This window comes from Leptosomus discolor, chromosome 7, assembly GCF_034619465.1.
Source record: "Leptosomus discolor isolate bLepDis1 chromosome 7, bLepDis1.hap2, whole genome shotgun sequence".
NCBI lineage: Eukaryota > Metazoa > Chordata > Aves > Leptosomiformes > Leptosomidae > Leptosomus > Leptosomus discolor.
In genome coordinates, this window is record NC_141397.1 from 46,600,986 (window position 1) to 46,619,272 (window position 18,287).

An 18,287-nucleotide genomic window follows, 5' to 3' on the forward strand; every position below is an offset into this window, starting at 1 on the left:
TCCTGTAATCCTGAGTTTGAAAAGCAGCGATTGTATGAAAAGAGCCCTTTCTCACAGGAGTTGCTCTGTGGCATGCAAACACTGTTCAGTTCTATGAGGGTTTCATAGCTCACAGACGGGAGTGGATGTGGGATTCAGCACCGACACACCTCACTTCTGCAGTTGCAGTCACTGGGTTTTATGGCAGTGAAGGGCCAAACCCCATCTTTGTAATAATCCCACAGCCTCACATGCCTTCTGCATTTCTCTCATTCTCTCCCCTCAAATGCTGGGATAATCCATGGTTCAATGCTTTGTTTTTTTCTCCCTGTTGCAGCCCTGGTTGAAAGCTAATGTTTGCTAATCGCTTTCATGCCACTATGTTGAAAGTGCTTGAACACAGCAGGAGAGGAAGAGCCATCTGGAATAAGGACCCAGCCACACTCAAGCCTGAGCATCTGTAACATCAGCAATAAGCTAACAGCCAGAATGGGCTGGATTTTCAAACCCCCAGAGAAGGCTGCAGAGCCAGTGGCTTAAAACAATCCAAACCCCACAACCCTTAGTCTTACACATGAAGCTCATTTTGTGTGCAAGCTATTGAGAAAACAACCCAGGGATCTCCTTACCTCTGCTTTACAGACTGCAGCTTGGCTTCAGACCAGCCTGGTGTCAGCTTGCAACATTCCCTTGGTGTGAACCATGCTTTTGCAATCTAGTTATTCCCAAAGATGCCAAACATATTTATAGTTGCTCAATTCTTGTGAACATTAATTAGAAACAGTCTGTCTCCAAATCACCTTGATGGCTTCTGAAGTACCCAGTCCACCAGGAAAGAGCACCACGTGGGTTTCAACCCTTAGCAAAGATTTCTTCTGAAAAATCCCAGATCTGCTGACAGTGAGACACAGCAGCAAGTGCTGCCAGCACATGCAGCACCGGCAAGCAGGCAGAGACTAGACAATGGCACTTTTACCTTGCACATAGAGATAGGGTGTATTTAGAGGCCACCCTTGGCTCTTGCCTGCAGGGCCAAACTACAACTTGAGTTGAGATTCACCAGCTGTGAACTGGGGTTGTCACAGGAAGATACAGGGAAAGGAGACAGTAGGGCAGAATGAGGTAAGACACTAGAAAAACCCTCCTGGTATTCCCATGTAGCAAGACATAGCGCTGGCCTCTGCCCTGAACAAACACTCATGAACCTGTGGAGGCCTCAGGGGAATCACCAGGGTTTCTCCAGGGAAATGAGCCACAGCTTAATGAAATTGTGGGGATTTCATGCAGAGAAGGAGGATCCTAACACAGACCCACAAAAAGCAGGGACCCTTGGAAGCAGGGATTTTCTATGGGCAAAGGAATGAACATGAAGGAGCATGGGAGTGCTGCACTTAAAGGGAACTCATAACAGCTGGCAGAACTGCTCCACCTCTTCCCAACATGATGCAGAAACTGAAACAAACATCTCACTAGAGGCATGCTGTTTCCCAACAGGCCTCAGGCAAAACCTGGGACTACGAGCTTCAAAGGAAGAGCAGGGCTTCCTCTGCCTCAAGCAGGAGGACTACACCAAGGCCCTGTTTCCCAGGGTGGCCTCAGTCTAGGGCCATGGAGAGAATCTGAAGCCATGCTCTGCAGATGGTTGTAAGTGTCCCTACCAGCAACCACAAACACAACAGATAGCCAGGATGTAGGAGGCATCTTGATCTCCACTGCTCTGGAAAGTGCTGACATGGGAATGAATCAATGCACAGACCTTACAAGAGAAAACTTTATGGACGCTTTTATACACATACACAAATATTTTAATATAATGGTAACTGAAATGTTATCCATATTCTTAGTACTGTCATAATTAACTAAAAAGATATTTTTTAAATTTTGTAAAAATGACATATTTTACACATCTTCTATTTACAATTGAAATATACTTAAATGTTATAAAACATCCACTCTGACCTTTAAAATATATGTATACTAGGACTTAGTATTAGATATATTATAATTTATAACAAACTTAGGGTTTGCTGTGTACCTATCTGTTCAATGAGAATTTCATAACCAGCCTGGCTTAATAAAGGCTGCTCAAAATCAAAAATTGACAACAAAAAAAAAGATAGGGTATGTGCAAATATTGGGGCAGACAAAAAAAAAAAAAAAATCAAGCTTGCAGTTTTAAAAAATAACACTGTGAAGACTTCCAATAAATTAAAATCATAACCCACAAATCCTTTTCCTGGCATTGTCCGTGTTCAAATTAATTTTCAGTATTATTAAGCTAAAAGGAAAAAAACCACCCAAAGAACAAAACCCACCCCCAGCCACCCCAAGTCTTCCCAAGGCCATATGTTCCCCATGTTGAAGTCAAGCATCAGGATTTGCCGGAGTGGTGGCTGCTGGCACAGATGAGCTGGCTCTACTGATGACTCGTGAATAAGTGTGCTCCATTCCTTGCTGTTTTGCTGAGTCCTCCTTGTATGCAATCTTTTCAGAAAAAAGAAAAGAAAAAAAAAATGCAACAGTAAGAGAGATCTGAATAGTTTGGTGTCTGAAGTGTTCACTGTCTAACCAAGGATTTCCCATTGTTTATTTATTACACAACCATGCTAAGGATCTGACAGAGGAAAAGGATGTTTGCCTGGGGACCCAGAAGTGACCGGAGGCTGCAGCGAGAGGGAAGACATCCTCTGAGCTGGGGCAACACATGGGACTGGGCTGGGCTCACTGGCTTCTGCCAAGTGGTGCTTCATGGGGTTCCCTGAACTGTGTTTATCTAACAATGCTCATACAAACACAACTGAGAAGTCACCTACATTTTATAAACTCAGAAGACGCCTGCACTAGCACCTACTGACTGTGGTACAGACTGGCCCCAGCTGTGCCCGTGCAGTTGTTAGGGGCATGCAGCATCGCCACTGAGCTTCATACACATGGCAGCTGAAAAAATATGCCGGTTAGCAGGGTTTGGAGCAACTGCCAGGCTGAGGCTGGAGGCAGAACTGCACTCGGGGAGGAACAGTGGCAAAAGCTTGCTCTGCCCAGTCCTATGTATAGGCTTCAGCAAGAAGGAATTTTTTTTTCCCCTGAAGAAGTTCTCTTAATCTTGGTTATAGGTATTTTCCCTACTTGCTTCTGTAAGTACACACTGAAAACCTGACTTCTTCCACGGGGCACTATGCTGAAGCATCCACAGCAGAGACACGGGCCATCCCCACTGACCACGCAGCTGTCAGCAGTGGAAGAGAAACCTCTCCCCTTCACAAAGCTCCAGGAGTAATCTTACACCTTCAACCCCCAGTTATCTCTGGTCAGGGTTGCAGGTCAACCAGACCACATTTATTACTACTCAGGCAGACACGAGCATGCTGCCTCCATGTACAGCTTTACTGCCTGAGCCAGCAACTCGGGCAGTTCCGGGGAGGAGCTGCTCCCACGCTGCGGGCTGGAGGAAGAGCGCCGGGCACAGGCAGTCCCTGGCAGCACCCAGCAAAGCCCGGGAAGCTGCAAGGAGAGCAGGGCAGCACGGCGGAGCGCAGGAAGGCTGCGGCACATACTGCCTGCCCAGACTGCCAACTTCACCCAGCCGTGACTCAAATCCAACGCTCTCCCCGGGGGCATCAGAAGAAGAGAGCTTGGGGCGGCTGCTGTTGCACTGGGCTGTACGAGTCCTTCCGAACCCTGCACATCCCGGCTTGCAGGCTGTCCGCCGCACCCCAGCCTGGCCTCAGCCTGCGGCCATGAGCAGCGTGGTGGGCAGGGCTGTGAGAAGGGGACCACACTTGTGGTTCAAGGGGGGCTTGGCTTAATCGGTACCTTTCTGTGCCATTTATTCCCACCCCTTCCATCTGGCCTCTTTTGCTACTACTGGTACATGCTTTTGCATCAGGAGGTTGTTGTTGAGCTGCCCCACCGATATTCCTAAGTTCCTGACTAGGATCCTAAGGTACCTTCTTTTTTTTTTTTTTTTTATACTCCCTGAGCAAGGGAGTCATTAGACATGAAACTAAACAAACATGCCAAGTAGAAAAAACAGCAAGTGAGGAAAGTACGTGACATTAAAAGAAAAAATAGATGTAAGAAAAATGAACATACCACTTTTGGCTATAGTATTGAGGGAAATGTTAGACAGGGAAGAAGAGAAGCTGTATAAGCAAGGACCATGACAGAGCTGTCAGAAAAGAAAAACAAAACAAAACAAAACAAAAAAAAAAGAGAAAAACATATGGTGATGAAAGAGTCACTGTCAGTGGGTGAGCAAACAAAACCCTCTTTAATACAACAATGGGAAAGATGGCAAATCTTACTGGTGTAAAGCACACAGCACAGTAGCAAGACAGCCTCAAGCTTTCCAACTGCGAGATAAATATTTCAGCCACAGTTTACAGCATGTGATTTCTCTGAGGCAACGCTCTGCTCAGAAGTAGGGAGTTCAGGCATTCATTGCAAGAGCAGCAGTTTTCCCCCAAAGCCACACTGCCTGGAAAACTGGGCTGTCGCTTATAAGGCTGACCCACAGGGCTGCAAGTGGGAGACTGGTTTTCAGTGTGGACTTTCAAATTCAGATGATTTTGGTTAAACAGATGATGATGCTGACTTTTGCTGGATGAACTCTTAACTTTACATATTAACACTGTTATGTACAAGTAATTTTGTATTATTTAGTCTTTTCATTTACGTGAAGAAAACTCAAGAGTTCGCTGATACAAACACAGCTGTGAATATTTAATAGAACTCACGAAATATTTTATGAATGCTGAAACTCTTGGGCTGCTCATGTCTCATTTAAGTTGACCATACATTTTCCATTCTCACAGGGAACAGCAGTTCACACAAGACATATGGTACTGCCTACGCACTTTGACTGGATGGCCAAAATAACTTCCACAGGAGAGGCATGAACATTGAGTAACAAATGATACCTTTAATATTTACACAATTAATTTAAGAAACAGTGATAAATATTAGTTATGATAAAATTACTGGAATGCTTAAAGTTCAGAAATCTTTATACACCTAAACAGGAAGGGAGCACAACTCACAGAACAGCAACCACCACTGAGCTTGACCCCCACCTGGCGTACACCAAACCTTCAAAGCAATCACACCGCTTTACAGCCTGTAAAAAACTAGCTCAGTTCCACAGTAATTCTAACAAATCCTGGCCAAAAATTCTCGTGAATCCTTATTCTCCTCACATGTGAAGATGAATAATACAGCACGGTCTAGAGGGATGCCAATTAGACATTTCTGTGACATGCCATCACTGATACCAATGGTTAAACAAAGTAACTTTGTACTCATTGCTTATGTGTGCTATAGGCACCTGGAAATGCAGTGCAACTGCTAGAGAACAAGTATTTCTCTGATGCAATCTAAGATGGCCTAAACAACAACATGCAGGGAAATAATTAAGCATGATTTAATGTGGATTTTAGTACGCAGAATCACCCAATATTTAAATTAAACCAGAAAACATAACAGCTGAAATACATGGCATGTATTTTGACAGTGTACTTAAATATAAAAAAATAGAAAAGAAAGAACTCTTGCTCTGAAAGCTGAATACAAATAGAAACTATAAAGATACCTCCCTCCAGTCACAAGCTAGGTCTTAAAAGCAATTTACTGTTTTAATTAAATACATCACAGCAAAGCATAAAACACTCATTTAACCGATTATCTTTCTACGCCTGTGACCTCAGTCTGCATTTAGCCTCAAGAACATTCAGCTTTTCAATATGTAGCAAGACATGTAGAAGACAAATCTTTGATATCAATCAGACTAATTACATATAATACAGCTGGGTTTAAAAAAGGGAAGGGGGGAGGACTAAATTATGTTTTCTCAGTGACTGTTGCACTGCCAGGTTTTACTTCTAGTATTTTGCTCTACAGCTTAATTTGTCACTAGAAGACACAATTAGCTACCCTCAACTCAGCCCAGCCAGCACCAAAAGAGATGATCTAACCTGTTCATTCATAACTGCAGAGAGCTCGCTGAGCATATCCTTATAATGAGACTTCATCTCTCCCTGATATTCAAATTGGTCCTCCTTAATAAGGCGTTCATTGACATCAAGAGCATGTCCACATGCTTCTGCAAATTGCCTACAAGCACAAAAACACAAAGAACGACCATGTAAATTTTGTAGTAATGAAAAAACCCTATCTATATACATGTACAGGCACACTACTGTACTACTACTCCCCCCTGCAAATTACACCTTGTTAGAAGTGAATTTCATAACTCATCCTCAGATCAAGAGGAACATAGGCTACTAGGATAGCCCAAAACATCAGCAGTGTTTTCTTGGGAATGATGTGTAAGACAGGGTAAATGCAGATGTAAATTAGCCTGGTTCAACTCAGCTTGACTTTGTGTCACACCTACTCACACTACTCATACTATGCAGAGGGTAGAAAGTCTAAACTTAATGTTTACCTGAAGATTTCCTTCAGAAGCTTAACTTGATTATCAGGGTATCTTTTAGCATTTGTCTCTTCAAGAAAAGCTCGAGCATAGGCCATTGGTCCAGCATTTACCTGGGGGAAAAAACACAGCTCAGGTGCAAAGAATTAGCAGTTTATTTTCATTTTCTCTTGTGTTCCAAGGCTTGAGAACTGGCCTCAGGCAACCAAGCCTGTGTGAAGAACATCACCTCGCTTCTCTTGTCACCTGGATGACACCTGAAGGGTTTTACTGAACAAAGGGAGCTGGTCAGACTCGTGCAAACTGCCTATCTCTGCTGGCCTTTGAAAGTCCTCAGCTAGTTAACCACCTAGAAGGCTGTATGCTTGAAGACATTTTAATGAGGGCACCAGAAATACACACACCTCTCACCAATCCCAACTTTTCTAAATAGGAAATGACAGAACCAATCATAACAAATCTCCCTTTAAATTGTCTGCATGCTTGGCTGTGCGGTGGGCTGTATTCTCAAGTGACACATGATGGTCTTGTTAGAAAGGTCTTAACGTTTATTTAGAGAAGATTTGACTGAAATAGCTACATATGCACATAAATCCAGCAGTCATCAACATCAGTGGAAATCTTCCCATTCCCTCACATTTTTAGAGCGGGCTCCAACAGCACTGGAATACAAGATACAACCAGAAATATAAGAGAGACAACAAATGCCTCGATTGATGACAATCAGAATAAAAATTTAGGTAGATGCATGAAAAAATAAAAGAAAAAAAGGTGAATTGTCATTACCTTGACACTGACACTTCCTTGAAGTTTGAGCTGCAGTCGGATCATGTCCACTTCTTCCATCGTACAAAGCTGATTGAGCTCTGAGACTTTTTTGGACATCTCGTCAATCGCTACTTCGATAGGGTTCAGCTCTGTGCTGGTTTGGCTTATGACTTGAATACGCTTCTTCACGTAGGGAAACAAGTGACTGGCTACTCGAAAGCAAGAAGAGTATCAGAGAAAGTCACACAACAAGGGAGTATTTAAGAAAGCAAAACAATTAAAGTATTAACTTTTGACTTTGTCAACCTCTCTATCAATCCATGCAAATTAGGTTTTAATCACCAAATAAGCAAAAGTGACACAGCAGGTTCAAACTGAATTTTGATGTACCTGGCACTAGAAGAGCATTTCCTTTTGAATTCACCACTGTTTGCTACTGAGTGCTGTCACATCCATGTGGCTGCTCAAATTTTAGAATCCACAAATTTCTTCTTCTGAGTTAAAGAACCAAATGATAAGCCTGTATTGAACTTCAAACAGCTCAAAACATCCCATCAAACCCATTTCAGGTTAGAGGCAGGAGCCTCTAGTTTAGCTGAATTGGGTATTGGTCACCTACAGATGAACTACTATTAAAACATCATCCTCAAAGAAGGAGTTACTTTTAGTATTCAACATAAATACTGCTATGGGAGCTGACAGAGGAATTATTCATCATTAAAACCCCTTCCTTCCAGTCAAGGCCTTTTCACAGATCTCAGGGAGTCTGGCAAAGGTACTGTTATGGCACATTAAGTCTGATCTGAGCTAACAATCTTTTCCCAATTGCCCAACACACTTTGGAAGGCCTCCCAAACTCCCTCCTCTAGTGAGCATCTGCTGCCAGTCAGCTCAGACCTAAATGAGTTCCAGCTTACAGGGTGGCTGTCTCCTTGGACAGCAGGAAACCCAGGACTTCCAGAGCTGGAAGCACGAGTCACAACCAGGCACGGCAGAGAGCCAGCAAACCACAGACCGCAGCCAGACCGCACTTGTCCTCTGTGGAATGCAGGCAGCAGGCTCCGGAGCAGAGATGCTGAGCGGGTACCACTCCAGCCACCCAGTACCTCTGCGCAAGCACAATTAACTTCCACTGCTCCTCCAGTCATACCGGTAAGCCTTGCTTTCTTCTCAAACTAAAAGCGCTTCTTTTTACATAGGAAGCAAACAAAAATATATGACTTTATCGAAAGGGGAAAAAAAAAAGGAAAAAAAAAGTTTCCTTTCGAGAAAAGCACTAAGATGAGGTGGGTGCCAGAGGGAAAAGCAGGGGAGAAGAGAATGTCATCAAATTTCCACCTAACACCAAAGACAGAGCCAGGCTGAAAGTTGTGAGAGCATGTAATAACCTAGGGAAAATACTCTGCTGAATAACCCCCTTTGTTTTCGCCAGACATATCATAACAGCTGCACTTTCAAGTCAGTGAAACTACCTGCTTCAATACAGATCTCAAAACATCTATTGCTGCTCAAGCACTTAAAAAAACCACACACAACCTCCTCCTCCTTTCTTCTTCTTACAAGCAAAGCTGTGTCACGTAACAAGATGCCCTCAGACATCAGTGCCTCTTTCCTGACTTGCCAGAACAAAACTTTTAGGCAACTACGCCTGTACTGTAAGCAGCTTTCTCCACTTTGCCCTTTGGGGGAAGCAGATGCTCTGAAGTTGGTGGGGAACTGGATTTTATGTCACCCTTTGCTGTGAACATCAGCCCCTCTGCTCATGACTGCCCATGAAAACAAAGCCTCCATCTCAGACAGTTGCTCATACTCCCAGTCAAAATTCAGACAGGTCAGGTTTCAGTAGTAGTTTAACAAAGGATGCCTCTTTAAAAAGAGATTTCAATCATGATAAGGAGCTAAACATTTTCTCTTTAGTATGACTCAGTAAGAACAGACATATCTAGTGGTCCTGACATTCCTGTCTTAAAATACCCGATGAGATGAAATCTTACCTCTCACTTAAAAAAATTCTATATAATGTATCTTACTCCCATTTTGAACAAAAATTTATATCTGCAAAGTTTTACTCTTCTTAGCAGAACAGGCACACTGCTTCACTTTTTCTTTGACTTGTTTATTTATAAAAAGAACAATGGTTCTGAATGGTAAGCTGCCTCCAGCAGAAACACCCCCAAATTACATCACTGCAAGAACAGTTAAGATGTCAATAATAAGGAAAAATAAGACAGCTGATGACTCCACAAATGAAAATATCTTTCCCTAGGACAGTTGTCAGGACTGTGAGAAAGCACATACATTGCCAATGGACTCACGAAAAGATTACTTATCATTCTGCCCAACGTGCTGTACCCACTGACTGCAGAAAACCTGGCACTTGAAACACACTGCTGGTCTTAACTAGCAAAGGGGAGAAGCAGCCTGAAAACGTACTTGTCAGGATCGTGCGCCTCTTGCACTGCTCTTCTACACCTCCGTGCTTTTTTCCTGAGAGTGTGAAAGGTGTTTCAAACACAAAACGGTTGATATTGTGATGCATTTCAAAGTCGGTCTTTCGATCTTCGGCTTCTTTCTCTTCAAAGAAAGGAGTGACATATGTCACCTGGATATATGCATATTTTGGATCCAGGTCTTTGGGGTTGACCTGTGTAACAGTGGCAAACATAATAAAATTCTGTTAAGTGATATGAGCTTCCAAGGAATCCATTACATTTCTGATGCTTTTATCTATCATAGCAATACTGATTAAAACTGAGACTTCCAAATGTAATATTCAGAGCACAGATTAATACAAAGATATTTAACCAAGAGGCTGCTAAGAACAGTAGGACTTTTGAATATAGCCATTGGCAAAAGTGGATGAAAGCTAAATAAAAAGAGGGAAAAAAACCCTGCTTCCACGGTGCAGTAAACATCTGCCTGCTCTCTGCAAGCACATACTGGAATATGCGCTTTTCCCACTGACTGTGGTGCCCTGCTGTGACATTGTCATTTCCATAAAGCACCTGCCATGCTATAAGGTGAGGGTCTTTTTTTGGTTGTAAAACAGGGTCATAGAAGTTTACACATATACTCAGTTCACATTCCTTCAAAACACAGCTCTCAAAAACATGAACCGTGTGCTCAGTTCTCCCCTCCATGCAAAAAATGCAGTCTTTTGTACCTTGTTGGAGTCCTGGATGATCTTCACATTATCTATTCCAAACTTGTCTGCATAAAGTTTCATCAGCCTTTGAGAGATCTCAGACAAGCCAGTTAATTTGGGTTCTTTATAGATATACTCTTTACCTTCTTCTTCTTCAAAAAAACCCTGTTTGAAAAGAAATGGAAGGATATAGTAAACACAAGAGGCAAGCAAAGCCTCAACAAGGTGCTTACATCAGGAATCAAGGTTGCCTGCATACCCACCAGAGCATCCAGTATGCCATTTCCAGCACCTAAGTTAAAAGCTTCTCTCTCTCCACTCCTAGCAGACACGTATCTAGATGTCTGGGTTTATACTGGTCTGGTATCTCTGAAGTTACCCAGGAAATAACTCATATACACTTATTCATGTAAGAGACCTAGTTGTTTAAAGAGCTGAAGTGCTTTCTTGAGAATGCTGATGTGTGTATGATGAAAAAACTCTAATTAAAAACTGGACATTAAAAATTCTGTAGATTTTGATCATTTGGTTAAATTAAGTATTTCGGAAGCACTATGCTAACAGAACACGAGTGTAATAGCTGTTTGCTGGGTGCCACTTCCAGCACATCCTATGTGGGAGCCACATGCTCAGGCAAAGGCTGGGCACTGCGCAGGGCACTCCTGCCCACAGCGATGTGCAGGGCCATGGCATGGGGAGCATCTCTGAACCCATCTGCATCTGTTCAGGGCAGCTGAAGAGGAACTCTGGTGGCATCTTGAAAGGCCACATGGAATTGCAGCATTTTCAGAGACTTACATTTGAAAAGGAAAAAAAAATAGACGAGACACAGACTTTGCAAAAAAGCTCAATCTTGTTAAGGTCATTTACTTATTACACTGGATGGACTTGGCAGAGCTTTAATAAAAGGCTCCACTGAAGAGCTGAACAAGAACCTGTCAGGCTTCAGAAGAAATGCCAACTTCAGAAAATTAACACAGCATTGCATCACATGCAGGTGAGACGCTCAACTGCTACATGATGAACATGTACATCGACACTCCTGGAGAAGCTCTTCCAGCTGAGCAGAAAGCAGCAGATGCCCCATTAACAAGGACTAGATTTATCCCAATGCCATGAGTAGCACCAGCCGTCCTCCTAGGATTTCATCTGCTGCTGCTGAAATCTGGCAGTGTCAACCACTGCAGCTGCACCCAAAGCCTCCTCCTTTCACCTTAACACAAAGTGAGCCACAGGAAAATACCTGAAGCTGCAGAGATAAAGGGGAAAGGCAGGCAGCATTAACAATGTCAGATCCAAGGCCCTTTAAACTTAACGTGATGTGGCTTGGACAGCTAATTCTACAATATACCTAGGCAAACTGCCATCTGTTGTAAAACAGAGAAGCACAAATGAATGAGGTCAAGAGATACCTCCAAAATCTCTTTGGAAGGTACTCATGCAAAATCCAGCCTTTTCATGTTGAAGCATATTTCAACTTTGTCCACTAAAATTATTGACTAGGCAAATCTTCACAAAAAAAGTATACAGAATTAAAATAAATTATCTGTAAATTTCAATGTTTGTTTAGGAGAAAGAGCCCTAAGATTTATTTCAACAGGGATTAACAAACACATGCATCTCTGGCTTCTCCTTCAGTGAGGACAAGGGGGAATAAATTTTTTTAATTCAGCAAGTGCCAAAAGCACTGTGGGCATTACTGGAAACCAATGACTGCTAGCAGCAACAGCAGCTTGTCTGATAGTACCTTAACCAGTCTCACAGTGACTTTCTAAGACTGCAAAAATTTTAATAATGTTATCAATTAAAATCCATAGGCATATGAAGAACTTCACAGGTAATTAGAGAACATATCTAGAGCTCAGAAGCCAACACCCTATAAACATCTATTGACCTGGGCAGGCAATTGACTTTCTATCGATTTCACTGAGAAAAGATCTGCAGGACCATAACCTGGTTTCTGATCTTGTTTCCACTGAAGCAAGACTGCTTTATGTGAGAAAACCTCATTAGTTTCATGCAACCATATACTTGAACATGCTACTCAGGGTTGCCTCTGTCAAAAACCATCTGTTTTCTGTTACTATTCAGTATTTTCAACAAAAAACCTCGTGTTTTCCAAATTAATCACAGGGCAAACTAGAATATAATTTATGCTCTTAAACACCAATTCTGTGTATGTTTGTATGCTGGAGCACAGTGTTTATAATATACTTGGCACAGGAAATGCCAAATCTCTGTGCTGATGCTGCATGGCACATAAAGTGGTATCTGTGTTAATGGTTTTGCTTAAAAAAAAAATCTGAAAACAAACAACTAACAGATATAGTCTTGTGTCTAACTGAAGAGACATCATTTAAGTACATATTCCCTACAGTATTTCAGCTGACAAGTGACAAGCAGAAGTTAATTGTGAACTATAAATAATCGTGTCTGCCATATGCTATATGTCTGGCTAAGACTATTCCAAGTAAGATTAAATACTTGTCAGGAGCCAAATATCCTCCAGTTTCAGGATTCTAAAATATTAAGCAGCCAAGGTTACATTATCAATGCATATCCCTAGATTATTTTCATACTGGATGGTTTTGTCCTGCAAGGACAATCCAGCCTTACAGATGAAAATTGTTACATGGAGCAGCTAAATGTAATGCAAGGGAGATGACCTCCCAGACAGTAGGTTATTTGTTTCCACTGAGCTCTGATGTGCTGAGAGTCAAGTTGTGACTTGGGATTGTCACTGTGGGAGCACTGAAAATGCCCTTCTTCCTCCCTGTATGCATTCAGACACAGCCCTTGGAGCTCATAGTAAATCAGACTCTTCTCTGCCTTTGCTGGAAGATTACACACTATCCCCACAGCTGATGTGCTGAGGTAAAGCCACCTGCTTTATCTACCAAGAATTAGCATCTAATGGGTCCATCCCTGCCTGTATCAAGCGAGCATCTCCTCCTATGGTAAGTGAGTGTACTGTACTCTTTGGTAAGGAAGCTTCAGCTGTTCTATCACGTTTGGAAAAGGGAAGACATCTCTGCTCTTCAGACATTAACCTGCAGTCAGCTTACCACTATGAAAATCTGCCCTCCAACTTCTACAGCTTCTTGCAAAGACAGGAGAACAAAACCTCAGCTCTACCTTTACCTAACACTGCTCCGAAAACAAGTCTTGAATGCCTTTGCTTATTGGTGCAATATGAGTTTTCAGCTAGGTCAACGTATCTAATAGCTCTTTTTTTGGTTTTAACTCAAGAAAGATATTAACTTCTCAAAACACTCATGTGTGAATAAAATCACAAGCACTGGCTAGTGTGGCCACTTGGTGGTGCAACGAGATGTTGTCACCAAAGGCCCTTAACTGAATCTGAATTCTAAAACAGCAGCTGCCATGAGATCCGGCTCTCTGAGCTGGCAAATAAAGCTCTCTGGTGAAAACAACGAACTACATCCTCCCTAAGGACTACATTCGTTCAAGCCATCCTTCCAGACGGTCCCTGCAGCAATGCAGTAACCAAATACTGTCTCCACCTTTGCATGAATAACGTTTTTCAGGTGCAGCTGCAGTTTTTCTTTTTCCACAAAGAATGCCCAAACTTCTCCCTGCAAACTGTATTTGCAGTATTCCTTTGTTCTTCAATCTGGTTTCTCTGCAGTTTTTGTTTCAGTTAACAGCAGCATTCCTTTTTTACAAAACACATATCTGTATATATTTATTATTGATACAAATGATAAAAACGTTTCATGAATAGATGCATAAGTGTAGTCATACACTTTTTTAGGTCTATGCTTACATATGTAGCTACCCATAGGTATCTTATAGAGCAGTGCATGTGTAAGACTGAAAAGGAATCCCCTACCTGCATACCGAGCATCCCACACCTGCGTACCAAGTCTCTTTCTGTGGCATTTCCTTTGTAGTGGCCTAAGCGGAGCGATTCATATTGCTTTAAACTGGTTTAATCATGTAACACTAGTAAAACCTGCAACCATTAGCTTTTGGAAGGAAGATTGCAAAGACTGCCTGAAGCACAAGAAAAGGGAATTGTCTTTTAATGTTTTAAATGAATTTAGCACTGAAACTGCTTTCATCAGCAGGGAGGCCTGCAATACTCTTGGCAACAGAAGGACCAAAAGGCCCCATACCCTTCCACTGGCACAGCCAAAATGGAAGCAAGTGGCACATGGGAAAAAGGGACACAGAAACACAGAAAGGAAACCTGCCAAAGAGGAAAAATAGGCAGGCACAACTAGTATGTGGGAACAGACTGTTCTCTCTGTCTGTCCTTCCAGGTCTAGCTTCATCCATAGCTCCCACATCTGCCACGGTGCTTTGTGTACTGGTAAGCCCTTCTTAATCAGTTCTGCACACCCACTCCTATTTTCCTTGGTAAATGAGGCACAAGTAATGCTGATGGGAATGATCTACCTTTAATTCTTTGCACTGTGCCATACACTTTTGTCACTATGCCTCTGCAAGGAGCAATACAGAGCAGTCCCACTTTCTACCACATAACATCTCTCCTGCAGAAGGAAAGGAAGAAGCTGTGCTTGTCTGCATTTAGAGCTCAGTGTCTGGAGGCACCAGGGAACAGACGGAGCAATACGCAGCTATGAAAAAGTCATACAATTTAGAGCACTAAAGCTGTTTAAATGAAGTTGCCCTTGTGGCACTGGCAGCTGAAAAGTCATTGCACTGTAACAGATTTTAACCCAGTTCAGCAGAACTGCTGCAGCTAAATTACCCACTCACAAGTAGCTGCCTTGGGGAGAGCCCATGGCAAGGAGTTGCAAGTAGGAGAGTCTTGTTTCCCTCTCCACTGCCCCCATTTTGAGGAAGGTCAGGCATAAGGAAAACTCTACCCTTCCTCAGGTAGAGCTTACTTTCTCCTTGCATTTGGCAAGTTCAGAACTGCTAACCTGTATGAAGAGCCAGGACTCGCCATTTCCCTCTGACTCCCAATTTGCTTGCTCCTACAAGGGACCACCAGGAACGTGGCCACACGCTCCCCACAGTGCTCCTGTTACTATGCCATAGATCACAGACTGACCCAACAGCCGCCCTCTATGGAGCTGCTGCACAGGCCAGGAATGCAGGCTTGCATTCAAACAGCATTAATGCTACACCAGGTTTTTAAACTGAGGAAGAAGGGGTCCAATCTCACTCTCAGTGAAGCTGAGACAAAAACTTCCACTGAGATGAGATGATGCAGCATTGGGCCCCACGGTGCACGCACGACATGGCGACATATATAGCTTGGTAATTCAGGTAGCTGAACAAACAAAATTAGTTTCAGGATGCAATAATGAATGAAACAGTGTTATTTCATTTGCCATGAACCAAAGAATTGAGAGCACAGGAAAGTTAATGTTAAGTAACAGTACAGGGAAGGATGGAGGACATGTGAGGAGAATTAAACAAAACATGCAAAAGAACTAGACTTACCACAGCCTTGAATAAGATCAAAAGAAGAAAAGAGCAAATTTTGCATTAAAATCTAATTAGCAAACAGAATGATTCACATCAATCTGTTGTTTACACGCCTTATTATTTTAGAGTAAAGGAAATTGTATGCTTGTCAAAACCAAGTCTTACAGGAACATGCTGGATTGCTACACTGGTTTGTAGTGGAAGAAAGCACAAAATAATGCTTTGAGGATGCTGAAGCACAGCAGAGGGAATAAAACTACTCTACAATATATTGCACAGAATCAGAGGTGGCCTGAAAGCAGAAGTCAGAGTCAGCGAGAAACACAACAAAACATCTACTGCATACTGCTCTGTTTTTAAGCTCTATTAGGAGAGCGCCATATATCAAAGATGCCTTATCTGATTTTATTTATGTTTTACTCTGAAAAAACCTGCCCTGCTTCAGTTTTGCTTGATGAAGTCAAGACCTAAAGCTGACATACAAGTGTGATCTCCATTACACCACTAAATCCATAGCAGCAGTTTACACAGGTGCAACTGAGTGCTCTTTCTTCTAAGTAAAATCCTGCTTGGAGTCTGACCCAAGAGGAATTTTCTACCCCATGATTCACTGCCAAGTGTTTCCCTGTTTCAGCTTCCCCAAAATACATCACAGTGAGAAGAACATGGCTGAAATCTGGAAATCTGTGGAGACAAAAGAACACAAGTTGACTTACCTGCCCATAAAATGCCACACGGTAATATCGCCCAAAGAGACGTTTCTCAGAGTTCACTACTTCTGCAACCTTCAGGTATGAGCGGTGGATGTCGTAGTACAAATCAGACAGCCTCTACATTAAGAAACAGTGAGAGGGAGGGGAAGTGAGAGCATGCAAGTACTTTGGGAAATGCCACTACAGCTCTACACAAGCATGGCTTGGCTTAACTGGATTTCCAAACCTTTGCAAAGATGGATGTACATGCTAAGGGAACAATTTAACCATGTTCGCCTTCACTAAAGATTCATTTCAAGGTTTCTGTCATCTGAGCAGTTTTGTGGCAGTGGGTGCCTTTGTGTACAAGGTCACACAGGAAGACAAGCATCCCACCACCAGACAATGGAAGGGACCTACTAAGAGCTCAGCGAACCCAAGTCTCCCACATGAAAGCAAGAGCAAGGTGCCAACAACTCCAACCACCTCCCAACCCCATGCAAATATATGGTATCCACAATTACCACTAAAAAGCACTTTCTTGGGATAGTGAACCAAAATTTCAACAAAGTTAAAATCTAAGGACCTGCTTCCTCAGCATACGGCTTATTGCTACCCACCTTTTTACTTTTATTTACTTGTTTGGTTGGGGTTTTTTTTGCTTTTGTTTAAAACCAGAAAAATCAGTAAATGAGATTATCATCTGGTTATCCACTACGTGTTGGAATTGCCAAGTAAATAAGAAATGAAGAAACCCTGGCATTGTGAAGAGATCACAGAATTTATCAGCAGTTTCTAAACGTAAATACAATGCAAATATGCTCTTGGTTTAAGAACACATGGAAAAATTCACGTCCACTGGCTAACACAAGAGATAAGTTTGAAAATTTTTTGTTCATTTACTGTTGCATTGATGCTGAAAAGAGGAAGGTAAGATACCAATCTTTTATTTACTAACAGAACAAAGCATTAAAAGGAGAAATTACAGACAGGAATTAAAAAACATATCTTTAAAGAAAGCACTTCTTTTTCCCCCTAAATATTTTGATCTTTATCGTTGTCCTAAGATAGTTAACACCCCTCCCCCCCCAACTTACTTTAAAGTCCCTCTGCTTCTCAAAAACAGCAATGATAGGCTTGTTAACCTCAGCAATAAGCTCATATCTCTCAGACTTCCACAGATATTCAACACACAACTCCAGCTGCTCCACAAGAATATTCTGCAATTTCACAAAAACAAATAGTTCAGTAACTTGACAGCTAGTGGCATTTAGTTAATGGCAACGCAGCAAAATCACATACCCACTATTTCATTTTTATTCTCTTTCTCATTTCTCCTATATGAAGGTTTGTTTCAATGACCATGTTTAACCAGGTATTGGTGACCTAGCTTTTCTTTAGATAAAAACTTGAAATAACAGTAACATGAAAATACCTGAATACTTGACATATCATTGAGAAGAATGAGTTTGCTTCATGGGCTCCCCCTTGGCCTAACTTCCAGCTCTGGTACTTAATGTTCTGGTTAAACACCTATTCCCGATATTTAGTACAACAGCTGACATTTCACTCAAAAGCCATGTGCCTTTTAATACTGTGTGAAGTACACTCCCACTATAATTTGTTGTAACATGCACGGGCATCCATTAGAAATAACTCTCTGTGTTAATATAGAACAAGTATATAAATGTTAATGCTGCTGACCTCATTATAGGGAGTATCTTGCATCCCAGAGTCTTCCTTCATAGCACCTTCTTCTTTAATGTTGGGAGTAATGCTCAGAAAAGCAGGCCATCCCATGGAAAATAAGCCTTGAAGTACAAGTCATAACAATGTCAATTAATGACTG

The 18,287-nt window shown here is 42.1% G+C and overlaps 1 protein-coding gene across 3 annotated transcripts in view; it reads right to left on the bottom strand.

The window, feature by feature from the left end:
• Positions 1–2,343: 2,343 nt before the first annotated feature.
• DOCK10 (dedicator of cytokinesis 10) overlaps positions 2,344–18,287 on the bottom strand; it is a 165,755-nt gene continuing 149,811 nt past the window's right edge. For all 3 annotated transcript variants that reach the window (XM_086467803.1, XM_086467802.1, XM_086467800.1), the window contains exons 48-56: positions 18,143–18,249; positions 17,536–17,658; positions 16,463–16,576; positions 10,341–10,487; positions 9,611–9,821; positions 7,196–7,386; positions 6,422–6,522; positions 5,949–6,087; positions 2,344–2,463 (exon numbers count right to left, since the gene is read on the bottom strand). In XM_086467803.1, coding sequence (XP_086323929.1) covers positions 2,344–2,463; positions 5,949–6,087; positions 6,422–6,522; positions 7,196–7,386; positions 9,611–9,821; positions 10,341–10,487; positions 16,463–16,576; positions 17,536–17,658; positions 18,143–18,249 — 1,253 coding nt within the window. The remainder of the gene's footprint in view (positions 2,464–5,948; positions 6,088–6,421; positions 6,523–7,195; positions 7,387–9,610; positions 9,822–10,340; positions 10,488–16,462; positions 16,577–17,535; positions 17,659–18,142; positions 18,250–18,287) is intronic.